The 22,910-nt window shown below is 39.7% G+C and overlaps 1 protein-coding gene across 13 annotated transcripts in view; it reads right to left on the bottom strand.

The window, feature by feature from the left end:
- Nucleotides 1-22,910, bottom strand: part of ZNF521 (zinc finger protein 521) — a 230,011-nt gene that overhangs the window by 23,683 nt on the left and 183,418 nt on the right. For all 13 annotated transcript variants that reach the window (XM_083854564.1, XM_083854563.1, XM_083854562.1 and 10 more), the window contains 2 exons: nucleotides 5,219-5,350; nucleotides 2,418-2,533 (listed from right to left, as the gene is read on the bottom strand). In XM_083854564.1, coding sequence (XP_083710690.1) covers nucleotides 2,418-2,533; nucleotides 5,219-5,350 — 248 coding nt within the window. The remainder of the gene's footprint in view (nucleotides 1-2,417; nucleotides 2,534-5,218; nucleotides 5,351-22,910) is intronic.

Here is a 22,910-nt window from a genome sequence, read left to right on the forward strand (position 1 = left end):
TTTAGGGCCACACTTTTTCAACTCCATTTCAGAAGTATAAATGCACAATATAACCTTTTAAATATGTAAGTACAAAAATTCACAACTTGAAACACTCTTAGAGAATAAACTTCTGTTACAGAAGGTTTCCATTTCCTTCCTCTATACGCAGGTAGTATCTAAAGAAGTTTAAAGCTGGTTCTGTATCTATTGAGCACAAAAGTGTTTAAAAGGTGCAGAGCACAAAGGAAGTGTCAAAAGGATCTTAAAACAAAGAGCAAATTCCTGTAAAATTTCATTATTTCAACTTGAAGGTTGAGAAATACATTGAAGATTTGATTTTCAGGACTGGTCATTTGTTCTCTGTTCTCACCGGAATGTGGTCCTGTGGGATTGTGTTGCATTCCTAGCAAGCGTCTGGAGTGAAATAGTGGAAACTTCTAAAGGGAGTCCTACTTGATTTTTGCATTTAGAAGGTGAGATGAACATAATATGAGGGGATTCTTATGTTCCTATAGCTTATTCTTAGCCAGAAAATGCTAAGTGAAGAATCACACTTGGCCAAACACCAAATTAAGCACCATTATAACGCATATATTTTCTGTATGCTTGAACTCATTCCCTTAAACTATTAGCTGTACCATACATGTGGATAGAATTTCTATGCTATTGCACTCTGCCCTGCTCTACTTTGCTCATGTTTCCACTCTGCCTTCCCTACAACCATGGAGTGCTGACCCTGCCTTCTAATCTGACTTGATCAGCATGGGAGAAGCACATTAAATGCACATTTTATTTAAAAAGTAAGGAACTGTTCTTGATAGAATAAACATACGGCTATGCTGGAAGCCTCAGCATAAACCACAGCAATGTAAAAGCATAGGGAAGCATAACCTGGAGGATAGTTGCCAAAGATTCCACTGCTTTAGGTGGTAGATAGCCTGAACAAAGCAATGCCTCCTAGAATAGATTTTAAATGAGAGTGGGCTAGAGATCCATGTATTTTCAGTAAAAGCAGACCCAAGCTCAGTACCTACTGCTCTGCCTGAGTGCTTTGCTGCCCTTTCACCACCCTGGGTAGGTAACTGGACGTAAGAGCAGAAAGACGGTGATCCCAACAAACAAATGCAAATGGCATGATGGCACTGCATTTTTTTTTTTTTAACATAATGCATTCTCCACTGAGGTAGGGCTATCCAAGTTAATTAATAATAAACATAATGAATTAAGTGTATATGGAAATGAATACCTCTTCCTTTTTTCAAGTGTAGATAAGCCATAAGGAGGCTGTCACCAAGTATGTGGAGATGGAGTCTAGTAAGAGCTTTCTGCAACATGGAAGTACCAACACACTGTCACCTATCCCATGCAGAGCAGAGTTTCTCTCTGTAGTGACACCCTTTTGTGCCCTTCCCTAGAAAACTGGGTGGTTCAGCTATGTTGAAGTTTCAATGAATGAGGCTTAGATGGAAAGAGCGAAATCTTTTCTTTAGTCTTGGGCAGGAATAAATTTTGAGTGGAAAAACTTGTGGTTTGTTTATTACAACAAAAAAAACAAAGGCAGCTGTTTGGGAGCCCATGTATTGTGAAATGAAAGTGTATTTTAGGTGGGATAGACTTGTTAGGAGGTGATTGTACACATCATAATTACACTCCGTGTGCTTTTCATTTTCATAATTCAGTTATCTATTCTGCTTTTTAAAATAGAGTCCTAATTCTACTGTTAAAAGTAATTTTTACCTTGTGTTCCTGTTTCTTTTCATAATTGTCTTTTGCATACCTGTCCTTCCTTCCTTCCTTCCTTCCTTCCTTCCTTCCTTCCTTCCTTCCTTCCTTCCTTCCTTCCTTCCTTCCTTCCTTCCTTCCTTCCTTCCTTCCTTCCTTCCTTCCTTCCTTCCCCCGCCCCTCTGTCTCTCTCTCTGTCATTTTGTTTACCATTTTGTTTACTGTTTATTAACAATATCACTACAAATTGGACAATGGCCCACAAAAAGACATTCATTCCACCCTATTTTTATTCCCCATAAAGTCAAAAGAGAAATTCTATTTCCCTTCCCTGCCATCACTACACTCCTACTTCAGTGCATTGCTTTTCACATTTAAAGACAAAAGAATACATTTATGCTCCATTTCACTGGTTTACTAAACATTTAATGGCCATCAAGCAGAAAAATAGGATGCCCATTTCTTTCTCCTAGAGAATACCTTGAGCTGCAACAACCTACAGTGCAAGAATCCTGAAATTCAGCTCTGTACCGGGTGGCTTTCTGCCAGTGCCTTTTTGAAGCAGCATGGGTTGAATCACCTGCAATTTCTCTTGACCTTCTCTAATTCCCATCCTGATGATAAGCAAGTATCAAAAGAGGTCATGGCAAGTACAGCTTTGAACTCAGCTACCAAATACATATATTATAACCCCCAGGTAACAAGTGTAGTACCTGCAGCTCTGTTTGGAAGAAGAACTTCTGTGGACACTGTGTGCAGTCATATATCTTGTCCTCTTGTCCATGGGCTGAGAAAATATGCTGCTGCAACTTGTTTGCTTGGACAAACACTGAAATATGAGACAGAGATCAAGCTTTCATTATTTCATATCATAAGCTAAGAGTTTTTTCAAACCATCTCCCAATAACATCGAGCAATTCCAGGACTTAAAATTAGGCAAGTGCATTTGGATTTCACCTTACACTGTTGTTATAATGCATACCAATGAATGTAATTTATATACAAAATGTGATGCTTCTTGTAAGTCAAATGAATTGAAACAGATCCCTATTGTAAGGGAAAAAACCCAACAATTGACCAAGGGAAAAAAAAAAAAAAATAAAAGACCCTGTCAGGACAACCAATGAAGATTTCAAGTATAAAGTATCTGAAAATGCCATTTCCTGTTCAGAATTATTTCTTCATGCTTACTGCACTTTGATTGAACACACACAAAACTTATTTCCTAGAAACCAACAGTTTGAAAAGCACAGATGCCAAAGTCCTGTTTACTCTGTGTGCCTAAAGTTAAAGCTAACAAACAGCTCTGTATTTAAATGTGTTAATGCTAAAAATTATATCCCACAGCTATACCGGGGCAATGTCTATAAATGCGAAACAGAACTGCAGGTAAATTCTCTTTGGATACTTTAAGATCAACTCTGCCTACACACTGAATGCAAGGGTTTCAATAATATAAACATGTTCAATTTTAATGACTACAAAACAAGGCCCTAAGACTGTGTAACAGTTTACCTAGGAGACATACTATTAATAATTAAATTGTATATGCCAGAGGCAGTGTTTGGGTTGGCAGCACTGACTTCTGATGGATGCCTGGTGCACTGTGACCTAAAAAAGTTTGCATCTACAATATTAATCTGTATAGGCAGGGAAAGGATTTATTAAAGATGCTGGCATTTGACTTTGACTCCACTCCTAATCATTAAAATTATTCTAATTGCAAGGCAACAAAAAACATCAGAATATTGTTCTTCTGAGTCATACATTTTAATCACATTTCTCATTACTCTGGGAAAAAAAAAAGATCAGATTCCATTTTCCATATAAAACTTATATTGGTGATTTTTACTTCTTTTTAATATTCTAGCAAGATGTGCTGAAGTAATTTAATGGCCTATTGCTAATAAAGCATCATTGTTTGTGATTAATGCTCACTGTCTATTTACCCCATCAGCAAAAAAGCATGAAGTATTTTGCACAGATTGGAATCGACTTATCTCCATACTCTTTAACACATTTTACAAGGCTACTGGCTCAGAAATGGAAGGATTAGTTTTATCAGGAGTCTTGGTCACATGGAGAACCCTCAGTGGGTACTCTTTACATATGCAAGTTTTTATGTTGCATTTACAACACCTCAAACTTGGAAACTGAAGATTCATGACATTACATTAAAAAAAAAAATCACACCACAATGTGTAAACAAAAAAAGAGGAAAAATATTAGTAGAATCAGTAGTAAAACTAAAAACTTGAAGAAATGCCTAACTGAAAGAATTATTGAACACAAACCCTTTACAGACAAACCATTTATGGTGATACTACCTATGCTCAGACAAGCCGTGCACTGAAGAGGAACAATGTATTTTTTAATTTTATAACCCACAGAAATGTGTGAAATCTGAACACAGTGAGGTAATAATCATCACCAGCCACTGTATCTGAAAGATGAAAAATTCAAATTTAATTTTCCTCAGTAGCACTCGCTTAGGTTTCACTGGGTGTGGAGCTGCCAAACAAAGAAAAGTAAAATGAAGGTATTAAAAGATCTATTTGCTTATCAATGAAAATCCTTCACTTCTATTAATGGAAAACAGAAACCTTGAATGGCTTCCAGAATTAGCATGCCATTGATGTGTGAATACTCAAAGTGTGTTTTGTCATGTTTGTGATTATCTTTGATTTTCATCTTTTAAAGCAAAATTGGGAATGCAAGCTACATATTAACACTCATGTTTTAGGTTATCATTTTATGAAATGTTCCATTAAGAAGGCCTTAAAAAAACTCACAACAACTCAGTAGGCATCTTTTTAATGTGTTTTCATTTCCAACAACAGCATTTTTCTGTTCTTCATTATGGCCCAAACACTGCAGTGCTTAGCCCTACTGGGTCAAGTTATTTTCTCACTTGGGTTTTACTACTGAATAACACCACTGATTTGGGGAGGATTATTCCACACTTGGACTTGTGTCAGGGGAGAGCAGAACTTGACTTGTGGCAAGACAGCATGGTTTGCTTTCTAAAGCACATTACAAGGGTGTTTCTTCTCACCACAAGCCAACAAACACACGCATGTGGGCTTTCTTATCCCATCAGAGGAGAATGCTGCTGTACAGGCTATGCCTGGGAACTGGGGCCAAATTTTCCTCTGAGTTTTATTGGTTTAGATGAAGCTTTAAAGCACGAATTTATGGACAGTTTTAACCTTGGCAAGTTTGAAACATGGACGTAATGAACGTGACACCATGGAAGGTAACAGACTATCACTTCTGTAATTATAAAAAACTCAAACTTCCGATAGGAGAGCTTGAAGTGCACTTCTTACAGATGGATGACTGACCTTCCAAGGAGCTCAGCTTTCTAAATGATTTCTAATCAATATTCCTAATGAGCAAAATGTAATGTTCCCTCCTAAAACTGACCTAAAGCCAGCACATGACACATTTTTTCAGGGAGTTCTGCAAGGTCAAGCTAAGGGCATGACTGGGACAAGCAGTGATGGGCTCCTACCTGTAAAGCACACTGGACATTTGAAGGTGCCCCCCATGCCTTCAAAGCTGTGCTCTATCAGGTGACACTGAAGTTTGGCAGGAGAGTCGAATGTCTGATTGCAGAGTTTGCATTCGTGGTTCAGTCCTTCATCTGCAGGAGAAATCAAAGGAAAACTGAAATTCATCGCAGCCCTTACAAAGAGAAAGTCCAAAACAATCTGTGAACTGGCGTGGCTTTTTGTTTTCCTAAGTTCCAGAAATCGGATGCCGCATAGCACCTACGATTGCTGAAGTGTTCTCTTACCCAGAATGCTTCAGAATAGCCAAAGCTTGACTGGGCATTAAAAGCACAGATTTTCCACTTACAATTAGCACTAAGCAGGAATGCAGAGCATTAGCCTTTAGTAGGAAATAATGACTATGACCTGAAACATCATTTCTTAGCAGAGCCACCCAGTCACGACCAAGTACATTTGCAAAACAGCACATGAGGAATTTAATGCTGATCACACATCATTCTGTCTACCATGGGTAAGAATTGTGAATGCCGTTTTTGGCACTGTGGCTGAGGTGGAGTTTCTTGTAACCAGCGTGAGAAGGGTGGGTAATTTATACCCTCACATCAGTCCTACTCCACATGCTCAGTCCCATGGGCATACACGAAACCTTTCGCAAGCGGCAGGATTTCAAACTTCCCTTTCTGACAATCCTGGAATTTTTTCCTCTTTATTTGCATTTCTCCTCTGAGCAGCCCAGAAAAGTCCCCATGTGCCTTCTGACACCGCTTTCCCGTTCACGTCCTGTGGCTTTAAAACCCTTCCCGCTCCCCGCCGCTTGTTCCTCTGCTTCCTCCCATTGTCCTCCAAGGCCGGCTGGTGCCTGGCACCAGGTTCCCTTCCTGAGGGTGCTGCAGGATTCATCCACTCCGCCATGAGGGCAGTCAGTGGCTGTCCTACTTAGAAACAGTTGCTAGGTAAGAAGTGGCTTCCAGCCCTGCTGCAGAGGCCTCAATTCCCACAGCGCTGCTTAGAAAAGGTCCTTCTGTATGTCACTGGTGTGCTACACGAGTAGCATTGATCTCGCAGGTAAATACTGTATCTGATTATTTAAAAAAAGCGGGAATGGAGTGCTTGGTGGCTGGCAAAGCTCTCTGCCATTTCTGAGTTGGGAAGGAGCAATTTAGGAGAATGCCCTGCCCGTGTTGAACACCTAAATGCCAGGCTGCCAACCTCCTGCCGGACACAGCGCTGCCTGCAGCGACAATCAGTGACTCTGGTGACTGGCATTCATGAAGGATGGTGAGAGCAGACAATGGTTTGCATCCCATACTACAACCCTTCCCACTGGTGTAAAGAGAATACAACATGGTGCTCCTGCAGCTGAGTGAGGGCACATTCCTGCCCCAAATGACCCTTACAGGAATTGAAAAAAAATGTCAACAGTAGCTCTCAGCTTTCACTTCTTGTTAGTCCAAAAACTAAATGTAGCCTTTGTGTAAGTCTTTATGCATCTTTAGCGAAAGCAGGGGAATTAGACAGTGTGAGCTAAGCCAGGTGATGGTGGCCATTCTGCAGGTGGGACTACTGAAAATTACCATTATGTGGTTTTTATAAGGTGTCAGAGTTCTTCACAATGAAAAGGGACAGATGAAACCCAACAAAGACAAAGGCTTACACAAAATTACATCGTTTCCATGCAGACACAGCAAACTTCAAACTTACTTTCCTTTTCTACCCAACACTTCCTGAAAGCAGTGTTCAGTGTTCCTGACTACCTCTGTTGCATGCAGGTGAAGCCTTATAAAATAAGAGGCTTGTTACCCTTGTAAAATCATGGCTCAGATCTGCTACTTAGGCTCAGTAGAAGGGAGCTATGGGAGGGTAACTCAGCTGGAGTAGGGGCAGAGAGACATGAGAGAAGTGCTGTGTGACTGCCACATAACCACATTGTGGTATGTGGTGGTTGGTTGACTTGGGCTTGTTGTGCCTTAAAACTATGTAAACTGGTAACTGGCTAACTGCTTAAAAATGCCTGGTTTTTGCAATAAAGTGGCTCTCCCTTGCACCTGCCTGGGGACTCTGTGTCGCTCTGCATCATCACATACCTCTACATGCTGCAGAGCTTTTAGAGGGTGTGAAATGGAAGGCCTGCTCTGAGTGTCAGCTGAAAAATGTTGGTGGTCCTGGCAATCCCCTGCCCACAGAGTGTTGCTGCTGAAGTGCCTGTCTCTGTTACCTACATGAGACAGAAGAACTTGACTCCCAGCCTGCCTGACCAGGCACCAATTTCTAGCTGAATCCACTGAGCACAGCTGTGAACACAAACTCAGGCAAAGGCTCAGGTCAATCTCAGCTGTTTTGACACCATGGCCTCTCTGGAGAGATTGGAATATGGCAGCAAGAGAGCACAGGCTGCTGAGGTACACGTCCCACCCAGTTGTATACACTGGTAGTCAGGTACAATGGCTGATAAAATCCTTTGCAAAAGAAAAAGACTTCCAAGGGAACGTTGACACTTTTTCATCTTGTAGGTGACACCTTTTGTTACTCTTCATAAAAAAAATTAAAAACTATTTATCAAATATATGCTAATTACTTCATAAACAGGGAAAAATTTAGTGGATTATCAAGAGTTGCTGGGATTTGGCATTTTCGAGCATCACTGACAAAACCTTCCAGTGTGTTCTGCCTTTGCTACTGCTGAGAAAGGACAAGCACAGCCCATGCAAGCACCACCAAGGGGAGTGTGAAGGAAAAGAACCTACTCCAGTCTGTAGATCTAAGAGACACACACACATCCTCCAAGGCAGGTTGTAAGCTGTGTTCTTTCAACAGGCAGCAACCCACAGCTGCAAGCAAAGCTGCAGAATAGCATCCTGAAAAGAGGAGGAGGGCTCAACAAATCTTATATAAATGCCTCTTCCTTCCTGAACTTGCTAATTAGTTATGAGGACTGTACAGACTGACACATTATATTTCTCCTATATAAATATCTTTGCCGTGGTCATTACTGATCAGATAGTTCTGGAGATGATGAAAGTGCTCCAAAATGGTCAGTTAGGAAATAGGAAGCCTGCAAGGTGAAGTTTCTCCATCAACTTGTTTGTGCTGACACACACAGTCAAAGCAATTAGGGCAAAGGGAGCTCCATCTCAGGATCTTCCACAAGTCAAGGTGAAGATAATCGATGACAATTCTCAAATCACAGAGTTACTGTTGGCAAAGTGTAAATGAACCATGCTAATCATTCTTGAGCATGGGAACACAGAACGGGAGTTCTTCAAACATTCCAAGGAAGAAAGACTTCCGAAAAAGAAATATTTTTATATGACACTACGGAAAATAGAGAAGGCTTTTTTTTGTCTTTCCATTCCCTTAGTTGATGAAGAAAAAAGCAGGAAAAAAGCATGCACTCCTGATGCTGAAGGAAAACTAATTTTAATTACACAAAAATTGTACTTGTTCAAGAAGAACTGAACCCCATTAAATGTGATCCTTATTGTATTTCCCATATTGCTCAGATCCAAGGTGAACTCCTGGTCACAAACATGAAAATCACTTTGATTATTCAATGCTGCAAATATGATTTTCCTAAAGGCTTATAAACAGGGTTTGAAAAATCCCCTCACCCACTCGCCTGGAGCAGATAAAAAACTTCCCCAGGCAAGAGACATCAATTTGTGCAGAATCTAAGCTTTCTCTTAAAAATAAAATGCTTTTAGTCTCCAAGTTCTAAAGACCATATTTAAAGTAAGATTACATTTGTATAACTAACAGAATAATATTTTTCCTAAGTCCCACTGTTTTCACCCATTTTGTGCACATCACCAGTTTTTTTACATCCTTGGGACAAAGGGCAAGGTTCCAGTCCTTGAATTCAAGAATGTGAGACCAGCCATAATTTACATGTAAGGAAGACAGCTAAGTGTACAGAATTGGGAGAATAGTGAGGAGTGCTGGCTTCCATGCCAAACTCCAGCACTGACATACTCTTATCACCTTGGGCATGAGAGTGTGGCCTGTGTTTCTGACTACCCATCTTTAAAAAAGAGGTGCTAATTTTTAATTTCTACTTTAACAGGCTGACCTAATTACTATCCCTTAAGACTTTTAATACAACCAAGACAGTGGAGCAGGAGAAGAGTCCAAGACTATCTACCATGCTCAGAAGACCCAGAATCACTGCCATTTGCCTTTGAAAACATTTAAGATTATATTTTTTGACACACAACTTGCCTGGATCACACAGCATTGTGGAATGATGAGGGAACAAGGCTTTGTCCCTGTTCTCCACTCTCCATAGACAATTTAAAAGCACAGCCAGCCTTTTATCTCTTACTGGCATGAAAGAGCCAGGATGTGGCAAATCTTGCAAAGGTGCCAGATGTAGAAAGAGGATGCAAAAGGCTCTGTTTACACAGTGGCCCCTGTCTAGCTCTCCATGTTTTAGCAAACAATATGATAGGGTGCTATGGAAGTGCAAAATATGATATCATTAATAAATAAAGGGCCAGTGAAATGTCACATTTTCAGTTTCCATTTGGGAAAAATCTGAAATGGAATGGAGTGTCAGAAACAGTCCAAAGGGCTCTCCCTCCCTGCAGAAAAGAGATGCTGCTCTTTGCTCTTACTCAGGCAGAAAAAAAAAGTTAAGAAAAAATTAAAAAAAAAAAAAAAAAGTGCTGAGCAGCTTTAAAAAATTCAATCAAAATAATCTGCTCTTTGGAAAGGTGGCGGCTGACAGTAATTGGAAAATACTGTCTGACTCATTTATTAAAGTGAGATTCAGAGTCAATTGATTTAATAACCATTAGAATATTCTATTAAAGATATAATAGGTTGGCACAGCCCTATTTTTTATTAAGAGTTATAGGTAAGAAATAAGCAATGCTATGGAATTTTAGACAACTGCTGTATGGATTAGACTAAAAATATGGCTTGCAAAATAGGTATAAAAGCAGCAAGCATCAGGAGGAGGAATAGGAAAGTACATTACAGTGCAAATGAGTTAGCTGAAGGATGAAAAAGAAATGAACCTTTAATACAAAGCCTGCACTTTTCCAAATCTAACAGAAAACTATGTACTGCATTCCCTGGTGTGGTACATCGTAAAACAAGTCAGCACGTCCTTCACATTATGGGCCCAATAACGCCATGAGGAAGACAAGAACAAAGTACCCACTGTGCAGCACAGAACTGGTGCTTACTGTTGCCCTTACATGGTTGGGATTTGAGCTTGGACATGGTTAAGACCTCGCAAGATGGATAGGAATGGTTTACCCACTGCTCGTAGTCAAATAAGTTTGATGCATGCAGAATTTCTGCATAAGTAAATTGCTTTCCATTTGTAATCTTTATTCAGATAGTGGGAAAATGTAAACATGAATCAATTCCAAATAAATGTATTTAATATTCATATAAATGTTTAATATTTACACAAATATTAAATGTTTGAATGCAGGCAGGTAGATTTTAATTGAGCTGAAGCCCATTACCTCAGCAACTAACTTGACAACCAGCTATAAAAGCAAATATAATCAGTCTTCATGCTGAGCATATACTTGTATTTGGGGATCCTCTTTGTATTGGCTACCCATGTACTGCAGTTACTGAGCAACTTGTGCATCAGGCACAAGGATGCTCCCACCTGCACCTTCCCCGTAGCCAGTGCTCTGGATGACCTGGGCCAATTTGTGTTACCAACTCAAGGCACAACTTGTTCATTTCATGGAAAGCCCTGACATTTCAATATACACTTTAAACAAGTGGAGCCCGTTAAGCAGCCTCTAGACTGTGTGTCCCTTGTTTATGCTTCTTGCTCTTCAATAAAAACAAAACTAGAGCAGCTACAAGCAAATGTTCACTGGCTGACTTACATGCAGCTGTTAAGTCAGTAACCACTGGGGGCCCTCTTATATTGTCTGATCAACGCTACAGCCATTACCCAGCACCAATTTGTAACAGTTTATAAGTAACTCTTTCTCTTATTCACCCTGGAGATTGTCCAGAAGGGTCCTTGTGTCTTCTACTCTGAATAAATCTATAGGCAAGGGTCCTAGGATGAGGATGTGCTCCTGGTAAATTATCATGAGGCTGGGCCCATGCTAAAAAGCATCTGCTAAGAAGACATGTAAACTCTGCCCTTCACACACAACACAGGAATGAAATAGCCTGCAGGCCCTCTATTTTTTTTTAGGTCTCAAACATGCACATCTCCCACATTCAATGTGTTTTCTTTGTAATTTTTTTTACCAGGCAAACCGTGCCCCTAAACCAATTTCTCCTTCTTCACATTGCTTTCACTCTTCCCTGAGCTAATTCTGCAGCAGACATTTATAAGCCAGAGATCTGAGGAGTACGGAAGCAATGCCATGGATGACAGCTAACCCCTCGGCTACAACATCTCACACAGAAAACGGGAAGGACAAAAAACGCCACACAACACTGTAATTTCCAGAGTGTACAGCCATCCATGCTTCCTAGCTTATAGTGCTGTGCTTACATGCATCTTTTAAATTCTACTGGCCACACACCTACACAACCATCAGCCTCCCTGTGCTACTTGCGACAACCTCATTCCTGCTCAAAATTTGGTCTTAGGGTCAACTGTGGCAAGTATGTGCAGGACATGTACCTTCACATGCTAAAGAACAAATAACAACTCTTCCAAGCCTGGAAGATGAAATGGAGCAGTACCTGAAGTCTCCAGAACCCCATTCATAATTTCTCCCTGATTATACTAATGCTTCTGTCCTTTTCAATTCCTCAAACATCATCACAACCCCTCAAATGAGAAACATGATCCACCACTGTGTGAATTTTGGAAGATGACATGAAAAGCATGGGAATATAGTGATGAAGGAGGAAACAGTAAAGGCAAAGTGTACAGCTGGAATTTGCAGCAGGAAGAAGAATACATATGGAATTTACACTCATGAGAACAACCTGTCATAGAAAAACAGTTTTTGTTGAAGTCCTATAATGTCCTGGTGGGACAGGATGGAGGATTGGATGGAAGGACAGAAGTACATCTGTATTTCTCCTGGACTGCCCAGGGCAAGTCACCACACGTTACGAAACAGGAGGGCAGGTGAAGAAAATACCCTCCTTCCTCACTCACCCTCTAGTCACAGTTATACTGCTCAGCTTCTCTCTTGTGCCACATACTACTGCTCATGTAAATGCCTGCATGCTGCTTTGTGTTTATCCTCAATATCACTTTTAACCAAAATCATGATGTTAGCTGAGGAAATTCAAAACATCAGGCTGCACCCTAAGCAATGTCTTTCCCCTTGCTTTTTTTTTCAGTTCAGAATGATTTTTAGGCAAGACTCCACCCATGCCAAAGAAAGGTGATAGACAAGATCCTAGCAACAATCCTAAACTCTTGAGTCACCAACAACTGCAGCCTCTTAAGGGTAAGGCAGGGACCAGGCTATGACACTGCCTTGAAGGATACTGGCCTTCAGAGCAGGAAGAGGATGGGATCTACACTGTGCTGCTGAGGTGAGGCCACACTGACTCCCAGCAGCACTGGGTAGGAAGATTTATTCAACAAGCAGGAAATAACTCCTACAGCCTTCTGCAGTGTACTGCTAAAGCTACAGCAAAGGGTGCTGATTGATGGAATGACAAAGAGCTGGGATCCACCTCCTCAATTAAAGCAAAAGTTCATCTCTCCAGGGACAGATTTTGAAATTAGATCTGCTTAAGGGAAAGCCAGTCTACTGCATCCTTCATTCCACTGTATTTTTGTCTGAAGCAAGGGATGCATTTCACTTCACCAACTGTTCACTTTTTTGCTTGGTTGCACTCACTTTGGCTGCTTGTAAGTGAACTCTTCTTACCACATGTGCCTTGTATGTTCTATTAAAGCCACAAATTGTCTGGCTTCAGTGAGGCTGGATGAAAATAAAAGAAGGGCAACTGACAGGGTCTATTTCCTAATAAGTGTCATGTATTCAGCTCAAGTAAGAACGATTTAAATACAGCAAGTCCCTTCTCCGTCAAACAACAGCATTTTCTGGGCAAATGGCTTCCAGAAGAGAGTTCAGGAATTCTGCAACAGTGTAATTCACCAGCTGATGGGACATGCATAATTTGCTACTCCCTGTCTGTAACTGCATCAGAAAAAGGTATTAAAATTCATTCAGAAAAAAAAGTTTGTGTTGCATCACATAGCTACACACATTACAAGGTTACACTCCATCACTGCAATAAAATCCCATGTGATGGAGCTTATTTTGGAAACAGTTTTACCATGGGATATAAAAAGAAAATTAAACCAGTAGGAATAAGCTGAGTGGTATGAATTATTTGTAGACAGATGATCCAGCTCAACATTTACCTTTTCAAATAGTACTTAGTGAGTACACTGATTAAAAACTTGGTGATTGATCCTTCAAATGCTGGGTTAACTAGCTCAGGAGAACAGGCCTCCCATCCCTCTGGATTCCTGCCTAGACTTTTTGTGGGACTAAATGCTGCTGAAGACCAAGGTTAAGCACTCCATCCTCTCACTACACAGTGAGATACAGATTATTATTTGCATTTTACAGATAAAGAAACCATACCCCAAAGCTGCATCCCAAACAGAAAATGAAAACTCTCTTAATAAATTACAGTGGTGGAAAAATCAGACCCTGCTTCATCTGCTAACCATTATGAATGCAGTATTGGAATTAAGGTTGGAATTGAGTTTTTCTCTGTTCTCTTCTGTGAGCTAAAAGCTTATTTCCAGAAAAAGCTTTGGACCAAATCTTCTTTAGTAAAGTCAAATTACTATTTGAGTGGCTCAGAGGTTGCCTGAGCTAAGCAGATATTAATGATTTAATCAAACTGTAGGGGGAAAATAATAAAAGTGTCACATTTGTATTCAGAAGAACTAAGCACAGTAAAAATATAAGTTAAAACTTTGGGGTTTTTTATTAATTCAATTTCAGCATTTTTGTTCACTGTGTAGGCTATAGTTTTATTTTCTTGTTCTTGCTTTCTGGTTGGAGAACCAACTTTCTCTGTTATTTGTTGTTACATGCCTACTAGTAATGCCCACTCATTTGGGTCTTCTGGAAGACACTGGTCAAAGTACAGGTATATCTACTTTTAAGTTTTGCACAAAGAAGACATGATTTTTTAAGGTAGGGGAGGATATTTCATGTTGCATAAACTAAATGCAAGCTGTTCTAAATTTAGTGGTACTGGAAAAACATCTCACATGGAGACAATCAAAATGTCAATATTAATTCTACACTACGGTGGACCAGCAGTAGAAATTATGTTTTGTACACAGATCTCATCAGGTATTCTTTTGTTCTGAGTATACAAAAAGGGTCAGAGTTGCCTTCTCTCTTTTGGCATGAAACTATTAGATGTCTGGAAGATAAAGTCTCTAAATGCTGAAATACAAAAAATTGCCTGCTTATTCTTAAAAGATAGGGAAGGAAAAAAATGGAAAAAAAGAGTAGGATAGGATAGGGCTATCCTGTAATATTGGATATTTGACTCAAGAGCATGAAGACAAAACAGTCATTTTTGAATTTCCTAATACATCAGATAATATTGATATTTTGTTTTCCAAATCTTAATGCTATTATATCAGTCAATTATTATTTGGCATCTTTTTATGTAGGTGAGGGACACTTGGGAATGAGCAGCAATTGCTGTGATTTTGATCCAGCTCTTTAACTCATTTAGGTATGTATCAACTTTCTGCTTTCTTTCCCCCTAACCTCCACTTCCTCATCTCCAGCCCTCAGAAAAAAAAAACAGGGAGGAAAAAGAGGTTCAGGCTGTGAAGGCCCTCAGGTCTATGTTGATAACTGGGCATTTAATTAGATTATTTTCACATGAGCAAACTGCTTTGCCTGTTAGGGGAGATCTCCTTGTACAGTAATATATTAAAATGATAAAGCTCAATTTAATATAAAGAATTATTTATATTACTCATCTGATTTAGTTTGCTGTTTTATTTAGGAAAGCATTAGAAAACTCAATTTTAATTTCAGCTAACTTTTCCCTATGTCTCTCTTTGATTCTGCTATAAAGCAAGCAACCAGCTTTGGGCCCACATATCAAAAAAGGACCAGACTTCATTCTAAACCTGCTCTACTCTCCTTCCCACTTTCTCTGCTGGTACTAAGACTTCACACTGAGTCGAACAAACAGCTTTTGGAATTTTTATATTGAAAGTTCTTCATTTGTGGATGAGAGAATAATGAGGGCCAATTAGTTATTCTATCTCTATCTGTTACACATTTGGGGGCTGGCTTTATTTTTCCAAATTCTAAATGCTACTGTTAACAGATTTATTCCAACCCTTGATCAAACCTAATTCCTCACTGAAGCAAAGACACCGTTTCCCACCATGCTAGCAATTGAGGAGTGGTGCCTAAGAACACAGTCCTTCCTCCAGTTAACTTTGATGTAACAGAATGGCAAGGTTCTGAACTTCAAATAATAAGGGAAAAAGAGGAAAAACATCAGAGTAGAAGAAATAGAGAAGAGTTGTCTAAAAAGACATCTCTGTATCAGACAGATAAAGATTGGTCGGGGGAGGAGAACAGATGTAATAGCAACAATAAACAAAAAAATGAGGTAGATCGAAAAGGTGAATGGAACAGAAGTGGTAAGCAGAAGCAGGACAAGGGCATGAAACCTGTGTGAAAAGGCACAGCAAAGTCTCAATTTAACCTTCACTTGAAGTTCACTGAAGAAATGCGGAGCAGCATAGAGCTTGGGTAATTTAGTGCAGCTCCTATGGCAATAATGATGTATTTTTACATCCAAATGTCTCAAGCCAACAAAGTTACCACTGTATCATTAATAACAATAAGCAATTAAAAAGAACAGCAGGTTACAAATATCAAACATCAAACTAGGGAAAAAACCAGGACCATTATGAGAAAAAGAAAAGTATAGGCTGTCAGGTTAGTGTATAGTCTCTCCAGATAAAAGTTACAGAGCTGGAGAAAAATGTGGCCTGACATTAAATGACTATGAAGTGATTAACATCAGTGAGAAACCAAAAAACACTTGTAAAGCTCTGAGGAAATCTGAATGTGATATGAAAAACATGCCTGTAACAGCAAGAGATAGGTGGCTGACCACTGTAAGACATTAGCCTTTTACTAAGACATCCTCTAATAAATAACTGACAAGGCTGCATTTGCTGGCTGAAATAGTCTCCAAAAGGCCCACTGAGTTTTCACTCTGTGTGTCAGTTCATTTAAACAAGAAGAGGTGGGATAAAATAGAAGATCTCAGGAGGGAAGGGAGGAAGACCCAGTCCAACCCTACATGTATTGCTGTGTGCACATGCACAAGGTGCACTGCAGTCACTGAAACCAAATTGATTTAAGCCATGTGCTGCACGATGGGTAGAATGGGTTAAAAACCATGAGATATAACTGAGTGTATGGCTGGAAGTCTGCACTGGGCAGTTTCCCCTCAGAGGGTTTCTCTGTAACAAGGAAAGTGAGTATTTCAATTTTTTTAAAATGAAGACTGAGATTTTGATGCAGCACTGTCATTTCAGGGGCTCAGGCTGAAAAAGAAGTGCTGAACATTGTGAGACTTGTGTTCAAATTGTGAAACTGTGAAACCTAATTTACCCAAATGAAATGGGGGACACAAAATTAATTCAGATAAATGAGGATTTTGAATAAGCAAGGGACTATTTAGTGCTTTTAACACACATCCTGGGACATAACCTCATTACAGATCAGGAGTGTTGTGCTGTGAGTTTGTGTCAGAGTGGAAGTGTCACTGACACAACAAATAAAACCAAAAATATCCTACTCCCTGATCACTTATTTTGTGTTTCCATACACACGCTACACGAGCCTGAAGAATAATTAACACTGCTGAGAAGAAGCAGCAACAGTGGATGAGTCTCACTACAGCAGACCTCTCATCATAGCAGAAATACAAATGTACTAGTTATCGTAACTGTGTTATGTTAAGTAGACCTTTGCCCCACATTATTGTAAGTTAGAGGAGGGAAAAGGGAAAAGGAAGATGATATCAGCATTCTTGATGATATTTTATTTATCCACACATACTGTTGACACAGTTGAAGAATAAGCAGAAGAATGGAAGGAGACACAGAAAACACTTGCAGACACAGATTTTTTTTTTTACATATTGGCAGACAAAAAGACTGCCAGTGAAGACAGCCATCCCTTTTACAATCTCAGGCATTAAAACCCACAAAAAAAGGAAAAAAATTGGAAGTGTTTCTACAGCTATCTTGTAAAGATGCTTATAAAGCTTATAAAGATGCTTGTGGACATTTTTGTTGTGGGTAAGTTTTTAATTTCTTAACTTTATGAAACAATTTGACCAAGACCTGAGCATGTTCATTTAATCTATCATTTAAATATTGTATATCCAGACTTTTTGCAATAAAGACCTGCTCCACAGGATTTTTTTTCTATCATCAATCTCTTAATGATATTAAGAAATAAAAACTTCACAAAAGAATGGTACTAGGTATGCATTTAACTTGCCTTGTCTTTTTTATTTTTAAAAGCTGGAGGGCCATCCTCTGGAAACCCTGATGCTCTTTAAAACAAAGCACCTTCATCAGAAACCTCACAGGCAGCAAGTTTCTCTACTTACTCGGCATGTTATGCTTACTTGTCAGTCTTTCTCCAAACAAAGTGGGGAAAACAAGCATATGAGATGCAAAGATGTAAAGCAGATAGAATATATCCCCCAGCCCCTTCAATTGCTTCCTTCACCTCACTCAAGAAGCAATTTTAAACATATTAAACCTGGAGGTGAGCAGAGGGATTTAACACTAGGCAGGATTCGAACAACAGAAAATAAGGTCAAGGAGGAGTATTACCCCTCTAGTCATATTTGGAAAAACAGGGGCATTTTAGAAGTAAAAAAAAAAAAACCAAGACAAACTCATTTGCTGTGCTCTGCATCACTCTGACCACAAGACCCCACTGTTAGATTTTGCAATGCATTTTGCTAGATGAAGCATGCAGATTTTGATCTTGTGACACTTTCACAAATAAGCAACATATTTTGTTGATGTTCACTTCTGTTTGATTGCTGGCCTTGATAAATGACACAGCAGTGGAGAAGAAGAAAAATTGCTGTGTTAAATCCTTGGAAATTATACAGCAGAAAAGGTGGGCAGCCTCTATAGTTCAGCTGGGCACCAGAAGCCAAAGATCAGGACTGGAAATAATAGCTGACGAGGAATACCCACAGAGCAGCCAGGAAACCGAGGTGGGGCAACTGAACTAAAAGCCATATTTGCGAGCCATCTATCCACCCTCTTTCCAACATTTTATCTATGTGACTGACAGACCCTTTCTCTCCCCACACCCCAAAAAGATTAAAAATACAACAAGCTGGGTATGGGGAGGAAAAAAAGCCCAACTTGAAATTGAGTTACAGCAAACAGAAAGTTGGCTGATATACCAAAATGCCAGCATTTCTCAGAAAATTAACCACTCTGAAGGTCTCAGAAAAAAAGTGACAATAGCAGGGAAAGTCCAAATTAAAGTTGTTTCTTTGCCCTTAATTCACTCTGTTGGTAAGATATTACCTCATGTGCATTATGTTTGGATGACACATTCTGTGCCCTGAACCAAAACTCCGTCACACCATGGTAAGTCAAATATGCCTGCCAAATGACAGATATCAACATTAATTCCATGAGAGGCCCCCATGAAAGTAGTGCAATGTTGCATAGCCAAAGTTTCAGCGATGTCTCTTCCCAGTAGTGCAAAATAATCACTGTTGGAAGAGAGGAATTTGCCTATGATCCTGAATGTGTGTTTGCCTTTGCATTACAGAAACAGCAGAGAGCTAGCTAACACTGCTAGTAACCCTGCAATGGTTTCAAGCATGGGGGAAATACAATATGATGCAACTCTTATAGGGTTCATGCAACAAGAAACAAATGTCCCTCCTTGGGTCATTTTACTTCTGATAATAGGAAGAATGCAAATATGGAAGGTTGACAGATTTCAGGCAGGTGAACACCTGAATGGAGCAGACAGCCTTCCATGTTGAGTAAAATGCACATTTTGCAATGTATTTTTTAAGATGCCAGATGACTGATACATGCAAAAGCAGCTTGATTTCTCAAACCTGATGACTGCCATTGGAAGTTGGGTGTCCATCTGCATTTACAAACCTTTCAAAAGGATAATCCACCTCTCTTCTGTAGCACTGCAGAAGCAGTGCCCTTTTTGCCCCTCTGATCCCTGCCCACGGATGTCATTCCCCCAAGCCCCCACACTGTTTTCACCCAAATATAAATAAAAATGAAAATCTGCTTCATTACATTTGCTAGCATTAATTGATGCTTAAAAAATCTGTTAAAAATAAAGCCCAGCAGTGACATTTTTCTTTGCTAAAGCACGAAAGCAGCACATTACAAACATTACAAAAAGGTCCCCTGATAGGATTGTGAAGTTCCACTCTGGCAGTAAAATGCATCTACTGTATGTTCCCCGATTTATTTTCTTTTATTCTTGTTTTATTTTATTTATTTATTTATTAATGCAGGATAGGTCACAAGTGCAGATAAACTCCCTGTCTCAGCAGTGGGGTTGCAATACTGGACGGACAAAATGTATTTTTAGCATTTGTTTTACCCTGGTCAAATAAGTGATCCTGTTTACTGGTGGCAGTGACGCTCGCAGCTATTCAATACCAGCTTGACATTTTCCCTATGGTTGCACCTCTCTTGCTTTTGCATGAGTTGGGTGGTTCTGAAGGATGCAACACTTCGTGCCCAGAAGTCCTTTTGACATTTTAGAACAATGCATTCATCAGGCTGCTGGTCTCCTGAGGTAAAACCGGAGCAGCAGAAAAACTAAGGAACCACAGAACCCAGCCCACTCACCCATTCTCCAAGAAATCTCTCCCTATGCCAGCTGACATACTGGTTTCTGGGAAAACAGTCTCAAGCCAAGTAAAAGACTTCATTGCCTTCAGGGAAGGTGAGTACAGATGCTAAATTAGGCCTGGCAGGGTTGCAAAAGTGGGGAGAAATAGAAACAAAGGGGTCAATTGTTTTCATGTTTCTGGTGTTGCCTACCAGGATAAATATAGCCTCTCTTCTCTTGCCTCTCTCTGTATTCAGGGCGTTGTACAATGGCCTGAGAATCTGCAGAATCAGGCTCATATTTCTGCTGCTTGCATAAGCTTTGCAGAAACCTAAATGTCCAATCCCTTGGATCTTCTTAAAAATGTACTTTTCTAGACCATCTGAAGATGTCTGAGAGTAAAGGAGATGTGAGCAAGTAAGCTATTCTCTGCTTGTAACCTCTCTGAATTTGAAGAAATGAGAAGAACAGCAGAATATGCCGTAACCTGGCCTTTTTACCCACTCCCCATGGCTCACACTATATTCCAGGCAGGTGGCCCTAGCCCAGAGAACCTCACTGTGTGAGGACATGCAGCCAGAAAAGAATGTGACTGGGAATACTGAATAAGGTACACATATTTGTGCCCTTTTTTCTGAAACAAATAGTCACTCCAGGCAAGCATGGCAGAACTTAGATGTTGAAGAAGACACAAAACTGGACAAGGTAGAGCTGTGCAGGGGTCCTGACAGCATTTCTTCAAAGCACAAGAGTCCTGTGACAAAAGATAATGGGACATTGGCTCTGACTCCAGAAATAGGTGTTCAAAGCTGTGAGCCTTTAGAAGAGCACAGAGGTAGGGATAAAGGAATCTCAACAAGGGAGCATAAGCAGGGTTAGATAGAAATCTTTGAAAATGATCACAGTATGCTTACACTTGATAAAGGAATAAAAGTAACACAAATAAATGTAGGTAAACCACATTAAATCAGTATCCAAAACCAGTTTGGTGGCTGCAGTTGTCTAGTCTGAGGAAAAACAGTGTGGTTAGAGTGAAATATAACTTGGCTTCTAATAAGAGTACTGGCTGTAGAGGTGGAAAGAAATGGAGAGATCTTTGAGATGATGAGAAGGAAAAAGCAGTGGGATTTAGAGACGGGAATGGGTGGATTAACCAAGCAAAAAGGAGCCAAAAATAACAGGGTAGGAATATTGAGAGAGAACATTACTGACAGGTGTCTGCTAGTTATAATCATATATCTTGTCTAATGCCACTGTTATATTAGACTCTATCTTAACACAGATATTACTTCTGTCTTTGAAGCTCCTAATCAAAAGAGAGGGAGAAATACTTTCTGTCTTTCACAGGACTTAACAATCAAGCAGTGAATGAAGTATGCAGCAGAGAGAAGCTGTAAAAACAGTAATATGGATACATGTGTATTAATAAAACATACATGCATATGCATTTCAAATTGCATATAGAAATTATGCTTGAACTGCTACTTAAGCAGGATTACCCCTGAAACCATAGCCAGAGCAAGTCTCTAATATCAACTTGAATGAGGTGGAGAAGGCATTCTTCCCCTTATCCAAGCCTAATGGGGCTGCACAGGAGAAGAGGTGATTCTATGTGAAGCTGGCAAATACTTTTTTTGTAGGAGACTGCAGTCAGCTTGATAGTTGTGTTTTACTAGCAAAATAACTGCAGCTGCAACCAGTTACAATTAGGTACTTACTAATGTGTTAACAGGTAGCTATGCACAAAAAAATGAAATCCAGTCAAGGCAAGCTGAACTTTGATCCTCAACCTATCTTTTACAAAGCAGCACCAAGGGACTATGTTTTTTTCTTAGCAGCTTTCACACTGATACTATCACAACAATTAGTGCTTTTGAGACGTGCTGGTGGGATTGACAGCTGGCTGATGACACAGCACAGCCTGGAGACTGCCATTAGATCATCAGTATTGACAGGTTATCTGCTTGCTCCTTGCTACTGAAAAGTTATTCTGTCTTTTGGCAATTGCAACTTACTTTTTTTTTTTTATAATAAAAATACAATTTTCTTTTATTCACACCCAAACTGATAACACAACTGTCCCCAAAATGTGTTTCACAAGGGGCAATCCTGATGTTTTACTGCCATCATTACAGACACGCTGCAAATATTTTAAGGCAGATTTTCCCACCACCATATGGAAAAAATGCTGGAAGAGAATTTTCACTAATCCTTTTAACTGCTGTGTAAGCTGTGAAAAAGCGAGTGTGTACATACATATGCACAGATGTGTATTTGTCTCCATCTCAAATTTACAAATCTAAACTAAGTTGCAGGGAACTATAGTTAAAGACCAGTAACTGTAGTAGAGGGAGAGAATCCCAGCTAAACGGAAGGAGAAGATCAACACAAGTTACTCAGGATTAAAAACAAGCAAACCATTCTGCATGCACCAGAAAGTAAAAAATAGTTGCCTTTCCCAGATTTGTGTTTACCAATTGATTGACCATGTCCAAGAATGTACATGCATGGTCTCTCCCAGGTCCTATTTTTCCTATTCTCTTCTGTAATGTTTAGGAAGGGCTGAATTTCAGGACATAATTTTTCCTGTCTGGGAACATTGTACAGATTATTGTCTTCCACTCAACTGCATTCTCATGAAGTCTAGAAGTACAGCTGTCTTTGAGCCCTCTCTCCTTCTGTGACATGAGCAAATAGGGAAGACTGACACTCAGGCAAGTACCATGGCCATGTGACTGCTGCATAATGTGGTACCCTGAAGAGAGAGGGCTTCATACATATTCTGAGCTTTCTGGCTTTATTAGTAACATAAACAACAGCATTCTGAATATATATAATTTTGTTACTTATCACTTTG

The sequence above is a fragment of the Zosterops lateralis genome (genome assembly GCF_965231275.1).
Source record: "Zosterops lateralis genome assembly, chromosome: 1".
NCBI classification, from domain to species: Eukaryota; Metazoa; Chordata; class Aves; order Passeriformes; family Zosteropidae; genus Zosterops; species Zosterops lateralis.